Genomic DNA, 15491 nt, shown 5'->3' on the forward strand with positions numbered 1-15491 from the left:
AGCCGTCCAGGGGAAGCAAAAGAGACCACAGGGGCTCCTTCCCCTGGGTTGGGGTGAAAGGGAAAATAACTCAAATGGGAATGTGTGTTAAGAAGGCTTCATGTTTCTTAGACCCAAACTCCTTTTCTCATCCCACAGTCCTCAGAGGCACTATTTATGCTTAGGAATAAGCATTTCCTGGCTTGCCATTCACAGTGGGGAGTTTTTCCCCTTTAAGATAAATTCTTATATCCTACCAGCACTTCCAGCAGAGACTGCTAAGAAGAGAGGCAAATTTGCTTTTACAGACTGCAGAGGGCATCTCATTCTGAGAGCCTCACGGCCGCCCATTTCTGAGACAAGGACAGCAGCAGAGGCCAGAGTTATTCTTGGTTTTGGAATTCACTCGTCCTTTTCCACCTTAATTTCAATGAATGAGTTCAAGTCAGGACAGCAGGCTTTGTGGGGTTGGTCAAAAGATGGGGAGACAGGTCCGTTCTCGTTGCCTCCCTCATCTTCCTCTTCTTGGAAGTTAGGGTTGTAAAGTTCTGGGGGAAGGAGCTGGGCTTCAGCAGAAGGCAGTCTGTCTGACGGGGGCCCGTACACACGGTTGGCTTTGGTGCCGTGCTTGGAGTTAGCATCCAGGTGGTAGCAGAGCTCTGTGAGGCGCTGGGCCCGGAAACGGGGAGAGCGGGCCACCCAGACGCCTGGCTCGTTCAGACTGTCCTCCTCATCTGACATCAGCTCCTCGGTCACATCCTTCCACAGGTGTTGGTCCTCAGGTCCAAAATGCCTCATGATACTGGATCGGTTGGCAAAAAGCTAAGGTAGGACAAACATGAGGGAGAGAAACACGGTGGATTAGATGAGGGGAGTGTGAAGTCTGCCTGAGGGAAGCCGGTCCCCAGGCCAGTCTCAGAATTGGCTCACCCTCCTCCTCAACTGGCCCATATTCCTGGCTCTGAACCCTGTTCTCAGCTACCATGTCCTCTGCCTCTTATCCCTACAGGCTTCTTAGGGTTGAGTTTATTTATCTTTATTATTACTCTGTGTGTGTGTGTGTGTGTGTGTGTGTGTGTGTGTGTGTGTGTATTAGTTACTGGGACTTTTACCCAGAGGCATTCTACTTTCTAGCTAAATCCCTAGCCCAATTTTCATTTGTTTTGGTTTTTGGGTTTTTTTGTATGTGTTATTGGAGACGGAACTCAGGAGCCTTCTACCTCTGAGCTACACTCCCAGGCTTATTTTATTTTTCTTATTTGGAAACAGGGTCTTGCTAAGTTGCAGACAGCCTCACTAAGTTCCTGAGATTGGCTTCAAACCTGAAATCTTCCAGTCTCAGCCTCCCAAGTACTGGGATTACAAGCGTTTGCCACCACGCTGGGCTCTATTTTTATTTATTTGGAACTGGGTCTTGCTAGGTTGATGAAGAGTCTCACTACTTGCTCAGGCTGTCTTTGAACCTATGACCCTCCTGTCTCAGCCTCCCAAGTACTGGGATTACAGGTGTGCACCACCATGCCCAGCTGGGTTGAGGGATTAGCATCTTGAAAGAAAGGCCTAGACACCTACCCGGTATCTGCGACTTCGAAGTTTCTTCTCCTCTTTTTCCTTCAGACCTTTAAAGGGGTTCAGGGAGTTGCGGTACTCTCGCCTCTTGGTGAGGAAATAGGCCACACAGGCTCCTGGGGGAGGGAGGGAAAGCAGGAAGCAGGGTCCTCCAGGGCTGGGGTCCCCAGCTCTTTTCTACTCTCACACTTCTGAATGGGAGACTGGAGTCACAAGATGAGGGGTGTTCTTGGCATACCCTCCAGCATCTACTCAGGCCTCAGAGGTTGAAGGCCCTTTGCCAACCTCCATCTCCAACACTTAACTCCTCCCTAGTAGCTCCACTGTAAAGAAGTGCTCCCATTGCCTCGGCACCCTCCCCCATCAAGCCTACCCCCAGATTTTAAGTACTTTTTTAGTAGACACTTCCACAGTACTTTGATGTTAGCTGAAATAACACAAGAGAGCAAGAAAAGTAGTAAACCCAGGACATTCTTTTTAGGGGTAAAAGGGCAGGCTTAGCTTCTGACCTCAGACTTAGGCCCTACATAAACATGATGATGATGATATGGATAAAAAGGCAATTTAAGGTAATCCTATGGATGCACTATAATTGAGAAGAATATTTCCCCTTCAAAAGGGGGGTTATGCCGGGCGTGGTGGCGCACACTTGTAATCCCAGCATTCGGGAGGCTGAGACTGGAGGATCACAGTTCGGGGACAGCCTCAGCTACTTAGTGAGGCCCCTTGCAACTCAATAGGACCCGGTTTCAAAATAAAGAATAAAAAAATAGGGCAGGGGTGTAGCTCGGAGGTGGAATGCCCCTGGGTTTCATGCCCAGACCCACACACAAGAAAAAGGGGGATTAAATGCACTATTTCCCCCCACCTTTTTTTTTGTGGGGCTTGACCTGGGGAACTCTACCTCTGAGCTATACCTCCAGACTGATTTTATTTTCTTCTTGGAAATGGGGTCTCATCAAGTTGCTGAGAGCATCTCTAAATTGCTAAGGCTGGCTTTGAACCTACGAGCCTCCTGTCTCAGCCTCCCAAATGCTGGGATTTTAGGTGTGTGCCAGTGCCCAGTTCACTGCTTTCAGTTCCACCTAAATCATTCCCATCATGCCTCTTCTCCACTGACCCAGAATGGGGGTGGGAGGAAGGATGACCAAGTGAACTCGGTTTTTCTCACCTTTCAGTTCCTTATCCGTGTAATTATGGGGACTGGTGACCAGCTCCTGCTTGAGTTTCTCCAGAAGGAACTTCACCACTGAGATATTCCAGGAGGACTTGATGCTGCCCAGGGAAGACAATGAATGAGCCAGTCAGTTTGTTCAGAGCCAGCCAGCCAGAGACACCCAGCACCAGCGACTTTGTGCTAAATTCCTCCTCGGCCTAAGACGGGGCAATGGTGGGATCTCGGCCTTGGCCAGCTCCTGTACTGGAGTGTCCCCTCTACTTCCCTCTCCTTGGCAGAGTACCTGGTGATCTTTTTTCCTCCAGAGACCATACCTTTCAGACCCATTGAACCTCTTGTCATTGGTGATGTGGTTATGCACATTGTGGACCAATTTCTAGAGGGGAAAAAAACCAGAATCAAGCCAGGAATGGACAGTAAAACTCTCCTCTGGTCCCTAGACCAAAAAGGCATCATCCCAAGGGGGGTCTCTGTCTGAATCCTTTCCTTTCCCGAATCCTTTTGGATCTGAAAAGCCAGAATATAAATATCACTTGTATTATGCTCCTTCTTAGCCAGAGTCTATCCAAGTCAGTACTTTTTTTAATTTTTTTTTTTTATGGTACTAGTGATATTCTGACCAGGGGCATTCTACCTCTGAGCTACATCACCAGCACTATTTTTCTTTTTTTTTCTTTTGGAGGTTTAGAGATGGAACCCAGGGGCATTCGACCTCCAACCTACACCCTCTGCCCTATTTTTTTATTCTTTATGTTTGAAACAGGGTCTCACTGAGTTGCAGAGGGCCTCACTAAGTAGCTGAGGCTGTCCACGAACCGCGATCCTCCGGTCTCAGCCTCCCGAATGCTGGGATTACAAGCGTGTGCCACCACGCCCGGCTCAAGTTAGTACTTTTAATACAGTCTTTTTTTTCTTTTTTCCTTTTCACTTAATTTGCATTAAGACTTCAGGAACATCCCTGCTTTTACTTCTGCTTTTGAGTAATATAATCGACAGAGTAGTGAATCTCAAGCATTTCCACAAAAATGCCCTATAATACAAGGAGAGACTATACACCAGAGCTATTGCACATGAGCATTTCTTCAAGTCACATACTCTTGTTAATTTTAAAACTTCCTTCAAGCAGGGCCTGGTGGAATGCACTTGTAATCCCAGGACTTGGGAGGTTAAGACCGGAGGATCACAGATTCAAGGACAGGCTCAGCAAGTAGCGAGACTCTCATCAACCTAGCAAGACCATGTTTCCAAATAAAGAATAAAAAATAGGGTTGGGTGTGTCACTCAGAGGTAGAATACCCCTGGGTTCAATCCCCAGTACTGCAAAAATAAAATAATAATAATAAAACCTCTTCAAAATATATCTGTATTCAGGTGTGGTGGCGCATGCTTGTAATCCCTGCGCTTGGAAGGCTGAGACAGGAGGATCGCGCAGGTTCGAAGCCAGCCTCCCCTAGCTTAAGAGATCCTGTTTCCAAATAAAAAAAATATAAAATAGGTCTGGGAGTGTAGCCCAGAGGTAGAAGGCCCCCGGGTTCCACCCCCGGTACCACACACACACAAAAAAAAACAAACTACAAGCCCTTCAAAATATCAGAAAAACTATTAAAAATCTTTCGTGTGCACGTATGTCTACACAAGTTCTTTATCCCATATGATGTATGAATACAGTGCACCAATAAAAAAATTAAAAAATATACATATATGTATTTCTTTGACTATTAAAAATATCTTCTGCCGGGCATCGTAGTACACACTTGTAATCTCAGCATTTGGGAGGCTGAGACAGGAGGATCACGGTTTGTGGACAGCCTCGGCTATTTAGTGAGGGCCTTTGCAACTCAGTGAGACCCTGTTTCAAAAATAAAAAGACTAAGCCGGGCTAGTGGTGCACGCTTGTAAGCCCAGCATTCAGGAGGCTGAGATGGAAGGATCATGGTTCACAGACAGCCTCAGCTACTTAGTGAGGCCCTCCACAACTTAGTTGAGACCCTGTTTCAAAAAAAGAATAAAAAACAGGGCAGGGGGTATAGCTTGGAGGTAGAATGCCTCTGGGTTCCATTCCCAGACCCGCAAAAAATAAAAAAAATAAAAAGACTAAAAAAAAAAAAAAACCCAACAAAACTAGGGCTGGGGGTGTAGCTCAGAGGTAGAATGTCCCTGGGTTCCATCCCCACCACTGCAAAAAAAAAAAAAAAAATCTGAAATTTTCTAGTAACACCAATGACTCAAGAAAATGCCCCAGTGTTGACTATGGCTTTCTAGATGCTTTTCACATAATCACAAGTCCCGAGAACTCACACACACACCATGGTCTGTAAGACATAAATTTAATATAACAGAAATGTGGCAGTGTGGTGGTGCATGCCTGGAATCCCAGTGCTTGAGAGGCTGAAACAGGGAAGATTGTGGTTCAAAGACAGCCTCAGCCACTCAGTGAGGCTCTCACAAAATTAATGAGATCCTCTTTCTAAATAAGAAATAAAACTGGCCTGGGGGTATAGCTCGGAGGTAGAATGCCCCTGGGTTCAATCCCCTGTACCACAAAATAAATAAATAAAATGACATACGTGTGAATTGGAAAGCACCTTGGAGCTCTGTCACCAGCTCCCTTCCTTCAGGCAGGCTGTCTTTCCCTTTTGCTCATAAACATCTAATGATTGATTCTGTATGTGTGTATATAGTATTGAAGATTGAACCCAGAGGCATTAACTTTTGAGTAACACCCCAGCCCAATTTTATTTCTTATTTGGAAACAGGGTCTCACTAGGTTGATGAGAGTCTCACTACTTGCTGAGGCTGTCCTCGAACCTGCAATCCTCCTGTCTCAACCTCCCAAGTACTAGGTTTACAAGTGTGTACCATCATGCCCGGCTTCTCTTTTTTAAATAGTACTAGAAACTGGGCATGGTGGTGCACAATTGTAATCCCAGCATTTGGGAGGCTGAGACAGGAGGATTGCGGTTTGTGGACAGCCTCAGCTACTACTTAGTGAGGTCCTTTGCAACTCAGTAAGACCCTGTTTCAAAATAAAGAATAAAAAGTAGGGCTGGGTGTGTAGCTCAGAGGTTGAATGCCCCTATCCCCAGTACCTCAAAAAAAAATTGGGCTGGGGTGTAGCTTGGAGGTGGAATGTCCCTGAGTTCCATCCCCAGTACCACACACATGAAAAGAAAAAAAGTAAATAGTACTGGAGACTGAAACAAGGGGTGATCTACACTGAGCCACATCCCCCAGCCCTTTTTACTTTTTTATTTTGAGACAAGGTCTCACTCACTAAATTGTTTAAGCTGGCCCCAAACTTTTTCTATTTATTTATGTATTGGTACTGGGGATGAACCTAAGGGCTTTCTACTTTTGAGTTATACTCTCAGCGCCTTTCATTTTTTGTTTTGAATCAGGGTCTTACTAGGCTGCTGAGAGTCTTGTTAAGTTACTGAGTCGTCCTCAAATCCCTGTGATCCTCCTATTTCAGCTTCTCAAGTACTGGGATGATAGGTGTGGGTTACTTTTGGTCCTGGGGATTGAACCCAGGGGCATTCTACTGCCATCCTGTTGCTGAGGCTGGTCTCCAACCTATGATACTCCAGTTGTAACCTCCCCCAAGTACTGGGATTACAGGTGTGAGCCAGCACTCCTGATGGGTTCTCCTTTTGAAGTTAGCTTATTTTATTGTTGGACATGTTTTTGTTTTTGTAGGTACTGGGGATTTAATCCAGAGGATTAAATTCTCTGAGCTACACACCTAGCTCTTAACTTTTTTTTTTTTTTTTTTTTGGTACCGAGGGTGGAAGCTGGCGGGGGGGGGGGGTGTTCCTACCTCCAGGCTATACTCCCAGACCTATATTTTATACTTTATTTATTTGGTCTCATTAAGTTGCTGAGAGCCTAAGTAGCTGAGGTTGGCTTTGAACCTGAGATAGGAGGCTATCTCAGCCTCCAAGTGCTGGGATTACAAGTGTGCGCCACCACGCCTGGCTGATTCTGATATTTTTATCCCAAGTTTTTTTAGTCAATACAAGTTACCCTGTCCCAAACTGAAAGAATACCCTGATCTAAGGGCTTCAGCTTCATATCTAGGAATCCCCAACTTCTCCCACCTCTATGGCTGAGTGAGCATACCAACTTAGGAAGTACCATTATACATATACATATGTATGTATATGTATGTATATGTATATATGTATATGTATATGTCTGTGTGTGTGTGTGTGTGTGTGTGTGTGTGTGTGTGTGTGTGTATGCTCTCCATTCTAGGAAGAGGACTGGGATTATACTGACTTCATATTGGGCATAATTATTGACCTCTAACAAGTCCAGATGTAAGGAGTTACAAAGGAACAGGTGAATATTTCAGAAAGAACTTGGGAGTTTCCCAAAAAAAGAAGGAAACAATGAAGTTGTATAGCTTCCAACTCAAGTGGCTTGGAAGAGATCAGGTGATAAAAATCAAACCAGGCTTGAAGTGGAAGGGAGAATACTCTAGACAATAAGTGTTAAGACTGCAAAGGCTGCTGGCTCCCCTACCTCCTAGGTGAGCTATAAATAGGCTCCCTCCTGTGTGGCTGGGCCGCTGCATTCCAAGGAGCTGAGGGCTCTGCTTTGGTCTTTCTGGTTCACAGGAGCCGCAGCATCCACGGGGCTCAGGGTATTGGAAAGATGCCTCTTTGATTCCTTCCCAGCGCTTAAGACCTGTAACTACCCCATTCCTTACAAACCCATAGTCCAGCACAAGAATTCTTTAAGCCTTCCTCTGTGGTGGGGAGCAGTTTTCCCCAACTTGCTCTTAGATCCTTTTGAAACAGTATAATAGGGTACATGAGGAGGAGGCCTACTGTCCTGGCACTAAACCCCCAGATCCACGCAGCTCTGGAAGGAAGAAACCAGATGTCACCTCTCCAGGGCAGGAATGGAATCAGAATGATGGAAAATCTTGATTTTTTCCAAATTATTTTTATTTATTTATTTTTGTGCTGAAGATTAAACAGCACAAAAATTGAGCATTCTACCTCCAAGCTACACACCCAGCCTCCCCTTTTTTTGCAGTACTGGCAATTGAATTCAGAAGCATTCTCCTCTCAGCTATCGCCCTGTCCTTTTTATGTTTTGAAACAGGGTCTTGTTAGGTTGCTGAGAGCCCCATTACTTGATGAGGCTGTCCTCGAACCTGCAATCCTCCTGTCTCAGCCTCTCAAATACTGGGATTACAGGCATGCCCTGATCCTTTTTATTTTGTACTTTGAATACAAAGGTATCAAGAGTCTTACTAAATTGCTAAGGCTGGCCTCGAACCTGCAATTCTTCTGTCTCAGCCTCTCAAGTACTGGGATTTGGGGCATGAGCCACCAGACCTGGCTTGATTTTATGCAAATTATAATATCACACTTTTATTATTTGAACACTATGAAGTTTTGGGGAATCTCTTGAAATGCATTTCTGGGCACTTGCCTCCATTTCTATTACTAGCAATAGGAGTGGCCTTCTTGGGCCACAAACCTGACAGAAACTAAACTCATTTCCTATTCTGGAAAAGTTAGATGTCCTTGAACATAACCAAAATCAAAATGAAGGTGAGAGACAAGTTGGTACTGTTATGAATGGTGTCTTCCAGAGGAAAAGACCTCCAATGTAGGATCTCTGGGGAAAAAGAAGGAAGATAAAAGCAACATAAAAGGTTGAAATGGTAATCAGTTCTTTCTTTCTTTCTTTTTTTTCTACTGAGGATTGGACATGGGCATTCTACCTCTGAGCAACATCCCCAGATCCCCCCCTTTCTTGGTAATTATTTTTAAATTTTGAAACGGTCTTGCTAAATTGCTTAGGCTGGTCTGGAACCTGTGATCCTTCTGTCTCATCTCCCAAGTACTGGGATTACAGGCATGCACCACCACACTTGGCCTGATCAGTTATTTGCATTCTTTACTAAGACTGTAACAAGAAGAATGGGCTACACAATACAACAGGATTAAGGGTAGTAGTGAACGATGGATGGCTGATCTTCCAACCAGGACTCTCTAGGTACTTTATGTCAGCCATTATGCACATGATGGAAACTCATTAGTCAGTAGGAATATTATATGGCTAAAAAACATCCCTGCTGGGTGTGGAGGTGCACACTTGTAATCCCAGTACTTGGGAGGCTGAGACAGGAGGATCACAGTTCACAGACAGTCTCAGCTACTTAGTGAGGCCCTTTGCCTCAGTGAGACCATTTCAAAATAAAGAATAAAAAAACAGGGCTGGGAGTGTAGCTCGGAAGTAGAATGCTCCTGGGTTCCATCCCCAGTACCACAAAAAGAAAAGAAAAGAAAAGAACATCCCTTTGGATATTAGAAAAAAGCTTTTGGAGCCAGCTATAGTGACACTCATCTACAATCCCAGTACTTGGGAGGTTGAGACAGGAGAATCATAGGTTTGAGGACAGCCTCAGAAAGTAGTAAGACTAATCAACCTAGTGAGACTCTACTCCAAAATAAAAATAAAAAGCCGGGCATGGTGGCTCATGCTTGTAATCCCAGCATTCGGGAGGCTGAGACTGGAGGATCATGGTTCGCAGAGAGCTTCAGCTACTTAGTGAGGTCCTTTGCAACTCGGTGAAACCCTGTTTTGAAATAAAGAATAAAAAATAGGGCTGAGGGTGTAGTTCAGAGGTAGAATGCCCCTGGGTTCCATCCCCCAACACGAAAAATAAATAAAAATAAAAATAAATAGAAATTAAAGAGGTCTGGGAGTGTAACTTGGAGGTAGAGTACCCTTGGGTTCAATATTCAGAACCACATAAACAGAAATAAATAAACAAACAAACAAAGAAATAAGTAAAGAAATAAGGAGCCAGGCGTAGTGGCACATGCTTATAATCCCAGTACTTGGGAGGCGGAGACTGGAGGATTGCGCAGGTTTGAAACCAGCCCCGGCTACTTAGTGAGGCTCTCAACAACTTAGTGAGACCCTGTTTCCAAATAAAGTATAAAATAGATCTGGGAGTATAGCCTGGAGGTAGAAAGCCCTTGGGTTCCATCCCAGTACCATAAAAAAAGAAAAAAGAAAAAAAGAAAGAAGGGCTGGGGCTGTAGCTTGGAGGTAGAATGTCCCTGGGTTTAATCTTCAGACACACACACACACACACACACACGAAACAGCAGCTTTGTGGCACAGAGTTGATCCAAAAGACTGTGGTCATCGGTCATCCTAGAAGAAGGGTTTCCAACCTCTGCACTGTTGACATGTTGAGCAGGATAATTTTTTGCTCATGGGGCTGGGGTGTGCATTGTAGGCTGTCCAGCAGAACACTGTTCTCTACACACCGATGTCAGTAGCATTCTCTCTGCCCTCCACCCACCCACCAGGGATAATGACCAGATTTGTCTCCAGTTGGTTCTGTGCCTCCCCAGGGAGAGGGGCAAAGTTAACCTAGGTTGAGAACTAGAGTCCCAGCCACTCCAAGAAGGTTTCAGGCAAACCTAATCCAAGTCAGTTCCTTCCCCTGCCAAGAGGTCTTGGAATGACACGATTCTCTAAACCACTATAACACAGCTGAGTATACAGTGGCCCTCTGCATCTTTGGGGTTTGGGACCACCTCCAGACAGCCTGGCTTCTCCATCCACGGCCCCTTACCACTTATCCTGCACACTGGCTAAAGTGAGGTCCTTTGGTGATCAGTCTGCTCAATCCCATAAAGATCTTCCCATCAGGATTATGAGAATACTAGAAAATGGGATATGATCCCCTTCACTTTAAAAGGAAGATATCAGCCCGGTGTGGTAGCACACACTTCAACTTAGTGAGACAGACCCTGTTTCAAAATAAAGGATAAAAAATAGGCTAGGGGTGTAGCTTGGAGGTAGATGTTCCTGGGTTCAATCCCAGGAAGGAAGGAGAAGAAGAGGAGGAGGAGGAGGAAAACTGAGCCCACTTACAGAGAGCACCAGGTCCCGCTTACGCCTGGAGTTCTTCTGCCCGCTCCCTCTGGTCCTGCATGGGGAAGCTGTGAACCCGAGAGAGTGCCTCAGCTCCCCAGTGCTCCCAGAACCCGACTCCTCCAAGGCGCTGTCCAATGCAGCAGCAGCACTGAGCATGTCCTCAGGGCGGGGTGGTGGCAGCTTGGTTCCGTTTTCTGGCCCTGCCTCCGAGGATGCCCGCTGGATAGCCAGTTGTGTGGCTGGTGAAAGCTGTTTGGCATATGCAGGGACCAGCACTCGCTGCACTGCACCCTCGGAGGCCGCATAATCGTCCACCAGCTAAGAACATAAAGAGAATAGGCCATTAGCCTTCCAGGCCTAGGGGAACCTGGTCAACCATGGTTCTTTGGCCAAGAACAGTGAACAGAGAGTGGAAGAGGCGGGGACTCTAGCAGTCTTCAATGTCCACTGGCCGTTTCTCTGGGACTCCTGGGGGAGCACTGGGCAAATGTTTCTGCAATGTTTCTGTGTGTACGGGCCTCTCCTGTCGGGTTGTTACCACAGGGCACTGAAGCATGCTTCCGAGCGCATGTGAGTGAGTAGTCATGGTTTGCTCTTGAGCATAAGAAATGTAGCCTGGTAAGTGTTTTGCTTAAAATGGATTAGGAAAGGAAGTAATGACAAGAAAGGGAAACCAAGTAAGAAAAGGAGCAAGATGAGAAAAACAAGAGCAAAGTAGGAAGCTACAAAGTCAAGAGTCCCCAGAGAGGCTGGTACGGGCGCCCCCGCCCTGTGCCCTCACCTGCTCCTGGCCTGCATGTCCACTGTCCTGGCCCTGACATCCAGCTGGCTGCCTGTGCCCTCCTTCAAGGACACACAGGGCAGGGAGAGGCAGAGAGGGGAGAGGAGGGGGGGATTTCCGCAGCCAAGAAAACAAAACAGTGCAAATGGGGGAAAGCCACACATGCACACAGAAAGAAGCGGGGGAGGCGGCTGAGATTTATAGACCTGTGAGCTGCTTTCTGCACTGTGAAATCTAATTCCATCCTGTCGGCTTGGAAGCCTTCCCTGCCTGAACGAACCCACAGTTCAGGGCACTGTCTGGCCTGGTACCCTCCTGCCTCTGCCTTCCAGGCCTCCCCCCTTAGGCCCAAACCACTGGGCGTCCTGAGCATACACAGGCGGGGTGGGTGGCAGTGACATCCCCACGTAGGCCAGCTGTGCCGCCAGCAGAGACAGCCTGTTGCTGGGTTAGGCTCGAGGGGAGAGGGGAGTTAATCCATCCACTCCTCAGATCCAGCAGATGGGCTGGGGATCCCTCTCTGCCACCCCAGCGCTCTGCTCTTCACTCTACTGGGTGTCCAAGCCTTGTGGAGGGGAAGGAGGGGAGAGGGCAGACAGGATGAGGTGGAGAGCTGACAGACCTCCCATTGGCTCTCAGGTGGTGGCACATCTGTTACTTTGTCTTGGTGATCTCTGTGGCTGCTCCCTATCCTTTTTATACTTCCTGTGAGACATTCTGCAGTTCCTACTCCACTCAGCCTGGATTTTTCTGCTCACCTGGCCCTTGAGCAATAAAGAAAGTGAAATAGCATGGCGTACCTCTATGTCTTTCCCTGTTCAGAGAATATGCCAGCGGTCTGCTCAGCTTCCCTCCTCCCTCCATGTGCCTCTGCCTAGGCACTTTCAATCATCCATTTCTTTTCGTTTTGTTTTTGCAGTACTGGGGATGTAACCCAGGGGCATTGATCGATCCTCTGAGCTACACTCCCAACCCTATATTTTATTTTTCGTCTTTTTTTGTTTGTGTGTGTGTGGTACTGGGGGTGGAATCCAGAGGCTTTTCACCTCTGGGCTATACCCCAGACCTAGTTTATGTTTTGTTTGGAAACAGGGTCTCACTAAATTGCTGAGAACCTCATTAAGTAGCTGAGGCTGGCTTCGAACCTGTGGATCCTCCTGTCTCAGCCTCCCAAGCACGAGGATTACAAGCATGTGCCACCACGCCTGGCTAGCCTTTAAAAAACAAACAAACAAACAAAAAAAAAACACAGTGTCTCATGAAGTTGCAGAGGGCCTCACTAAGTAGCTGAGGCTGTCTGTGAGCCACAATCCTCCTGTCTCAGCCTCCTGAATGCTGGGATTACAAGCGTGCGCCACCGTACCCTGCTTCTTCTTTGCATTTATTTCCTTTCCTCTATCTCTCTGCCTCTTGCCCCCTGGCCTTTCCCCCACATAAACTCTCCTCTTTCCACGTAGATGTAGATGCCCTTTCTTCTATGCTGAGTTTTTCACTTTTTCTCCTTCAAATCCTCCATTCCCACCTGCCTCTTCCTCTCCCTCCACCTGCCTGCTGTCCTCTCCCTATTCCCTTCATCTCCCCTCACATTCCCATCTCTTCCCTGCGCTCCTCTTGGCAAGCCGAGGGCCCGTGATAAAATATGAATGAGCCGCCTGTGCATGGCAGGCATTCTCGCCAGGAGAGGCAAGCCTGCAGCAGCCGAGCCAGCTGTGGAGGAGAAGGTGCCATGCGGAGCTGTGCAGAGCTGGAGAAGGGCACCTGTCACCACGCACAGAAACAGGACCTCCTGCCAAAGGAGCTAAAGACTGGGGGAAGAAAACAGAAGAGCTGTGGTCCCCGAAAGCAGAGGAAACGGGTGATGCCTGGTACAACAAACAAACAGGTTGAAGGATGGAAAGAAAGTAGATGAGAGAGGAAAGCAGAGTGTGAATGGCCAAGGGCAGCGAGAGGCAGGAAGGAACAAGCACCCTGCGGCTGTACTCACGGGATTGAGCAGTGGGGCACCCTCGCTGGCAGCCAGGGCGCATCCCGGGAGCCGCACATCTCTCTGAGAGGCTGGGAAGCCCAAGGGTCCGGGGCCCACTGCCGAAGCTGCCCCCAGCTGCCACAGCTCCTCGATTGCCACCTGCACGCCGCTGCCCACGCTGTCACACTCCTCCTCTACAGCGGGCAGAGTCTTGCACACCTCCCTGGGACTCTCCTTCAGGGGCCCAGGCTCCTCAGATGGGGGACTGTGGGCCCGGCTCTCCTGCTCTTCTTCAGGGGTGCACGCTTTCCCCTGTCTCAGCTCACCCACTTCCTCCTGTAGCCGTTTTAACAACTCGTTGTTGGCGCGAGCGAGACCCAGAGCGGCCTCAGCCAGACCCACGGCCTTGTCTACCCGCTGGTAGATAATGTGCAGGAGCTGCTCCGAGCTCTGGACGGCCAGGCCATGTCCCGTCACTGTAATCGGGGTGCTGGGAGGAGGGTCCCCACCCTGAGTGCCTGTGCTGCCCCCGCTGGACTCACTCTTGCAGGCACAGCAGCAGCATCTGGCCTCACTGCCACTGGGAGGGGAGAAGAGAATGGTGGCACTGAAGGACATGGCTGATGGGCACCGCGGACGGCTGCAAAACGTGCTCCAGGCAGCCCGGCCTCACGAGGCTGCTGCACCGGCCTCCGCCCCTTCACTTTCCTTTCTCATGGACGACGGTCAGAGGAGCTGGGCCCCAGGCAGAGGCTTCTGTGAAGGAGGAGCAGGCAAGCTGTGAAGGAGCACACAGTCCATGGCTGCCTCTCCTCGGCTGCAGAGGGAGGCAGGGCCTTCTATCTGTGGATCCTGCGCTCCCTGAGCACCACGCTGGGCATCACGGGCCCCTTACTGAAAGGGTTCAGGGCACAGGGGCCTTCCTGATGAAGTTTCAGAGGGTAGGAGGCATTTCCCCCACAAACAAGCATGGAACCTCCTCACCACTGCAACCCAGGGAACAGAGAAGGGCTCCAAAAGCACCCACCAGCATCTGGAAAGATTAGATTAAGGAAGAAAATGAACATCTGTCTCTTCTTCCTCCTCTTCTTGACCCTTCCTATCCCCACTCCCTCAGTACTGGGGATTGAACCCAAGGACACTCTACCACTGAGCTATATCCCCAGCCCAGCCCAGCCCTTTATTTCTTTTTTCTTTTCTTTTTTTTGCAATACTGGGGATTGAATCCAGGGGCATCTGTCTCCGAGCTACACCCCAGCCATACATAGATACATACATGTGTGTGTGTGTGTGTGTGTGTGTGTGTGTGTGTGTGTATATTTGGAAACCAGGGACATTCTACCTCTGAGCTACACCCCCAGCACTATTTTTTATTCTTCATTTTGAAACAGAATCTCACTAGATTGTGGAGGACCTCGCTAAGTAGCTGAGGCTGGCCGTGAACCTGTGATCCTCCTGTATCAGCCTCCCAAGTACTGGAATTATAAGCATGTGTCACGACACCCAGCTCCCCAGTCCTTTTTACTTCTCATTTTGAGACAGGCTTTTTCTCTAATCTCAGGCTGGCCTCAAATTTGTGATACTTGTTGCCTCAGCCTCCAGAGTGGTGAGGATTACAGGCGTGCACCACTACTTATGCCTCCTCCTCTCTATCTTTACCATAATAAGAGTATTGCATTTTATTGCTTTGACATTGTCCTTTAAGGAGTTCAAAACACTTCACATAGGTTATCTCATCGACACAACAGTGCTAGGAAACACATATTACCTCAAGTCCAGAGAAGAGACAGGAAGAGAAGTTATATGTCTTTTTCAAGGTCAGAGGAAGACAGCAGAATCCAGTTATTGCTACCTTCAATCTAGTGCTGGGTTTTCTAAAACTGATACCACTTTTTGTTGACAAAGAATCCTTATTCTACCCTCTCTATAATTTTCATACAAATGCATTTGGAATAAGACTCCTAAATAAGGAATACATCAACCCCTGCAGCCCTCCAAATGTCGCCAGCCTCTCGCTCTTATGCCACTGATGCTTTGGGGATGGAGGAGGAAAGGTAACGAAAAGCTAGCTCAGGGAGCTGGAGTGGTGACGGGCTGCTCCC

At 47.9% G+C, this 15491-nt stretch overlaps 1 protein-coding gene across 2 annotated transcripts; it reads right to left on the reverse strand.

Annotated features, from left to right (window-relative positions):
• Window positions 1-381: 381 nt before the first annotated feature.
• On the reverse strand, window positions 382-14007 carry LOC308271423 (uncharacterized protein C14orf93; the record flags this gene model as incomplete). 2 transcript variants are annotated; one of them, XM_080707746.1, is made up of 7 exons in its annotated part: window positions 382-566; window positions 687-801; window positions 1552-1664; window positions 2720-2823; window positions 3040-3101; window positions 10640-10960; window positions 13408-14007. In XM_080707746.1, the coding sequence occupies 7 exons, from the start codon at window positions 14005-14007 to the stop codon at window positions 382-384; spliced, it is 1500 nt and encodes a 499-aa protein (XP_080563872.1). The 2 variants fall into 2 exon arrangements, with proteins under 2 accessions (XP_080563872.1, XP_080563871.1); XM_080707745.1 differs by having other exon boundaries at window positions 382-801.
• Between the last annotated feature and the right edge of the window lie 1484 nt (window positions 14008-15491).

The sequence above is a fragment of the Muscardinus avellanarius genome, assembly GCF_963383645.1.
Source record: "Muscardinus avellanarius genome assembly, chromosome: 12".
Taxonomy (NCBI): domain Eukaryota; kingdom Metazoa; phylum Chordata; class Mammalia; order Rodentia; family Gliridae; genus Muscardinus; species Muscardinus avellanarius.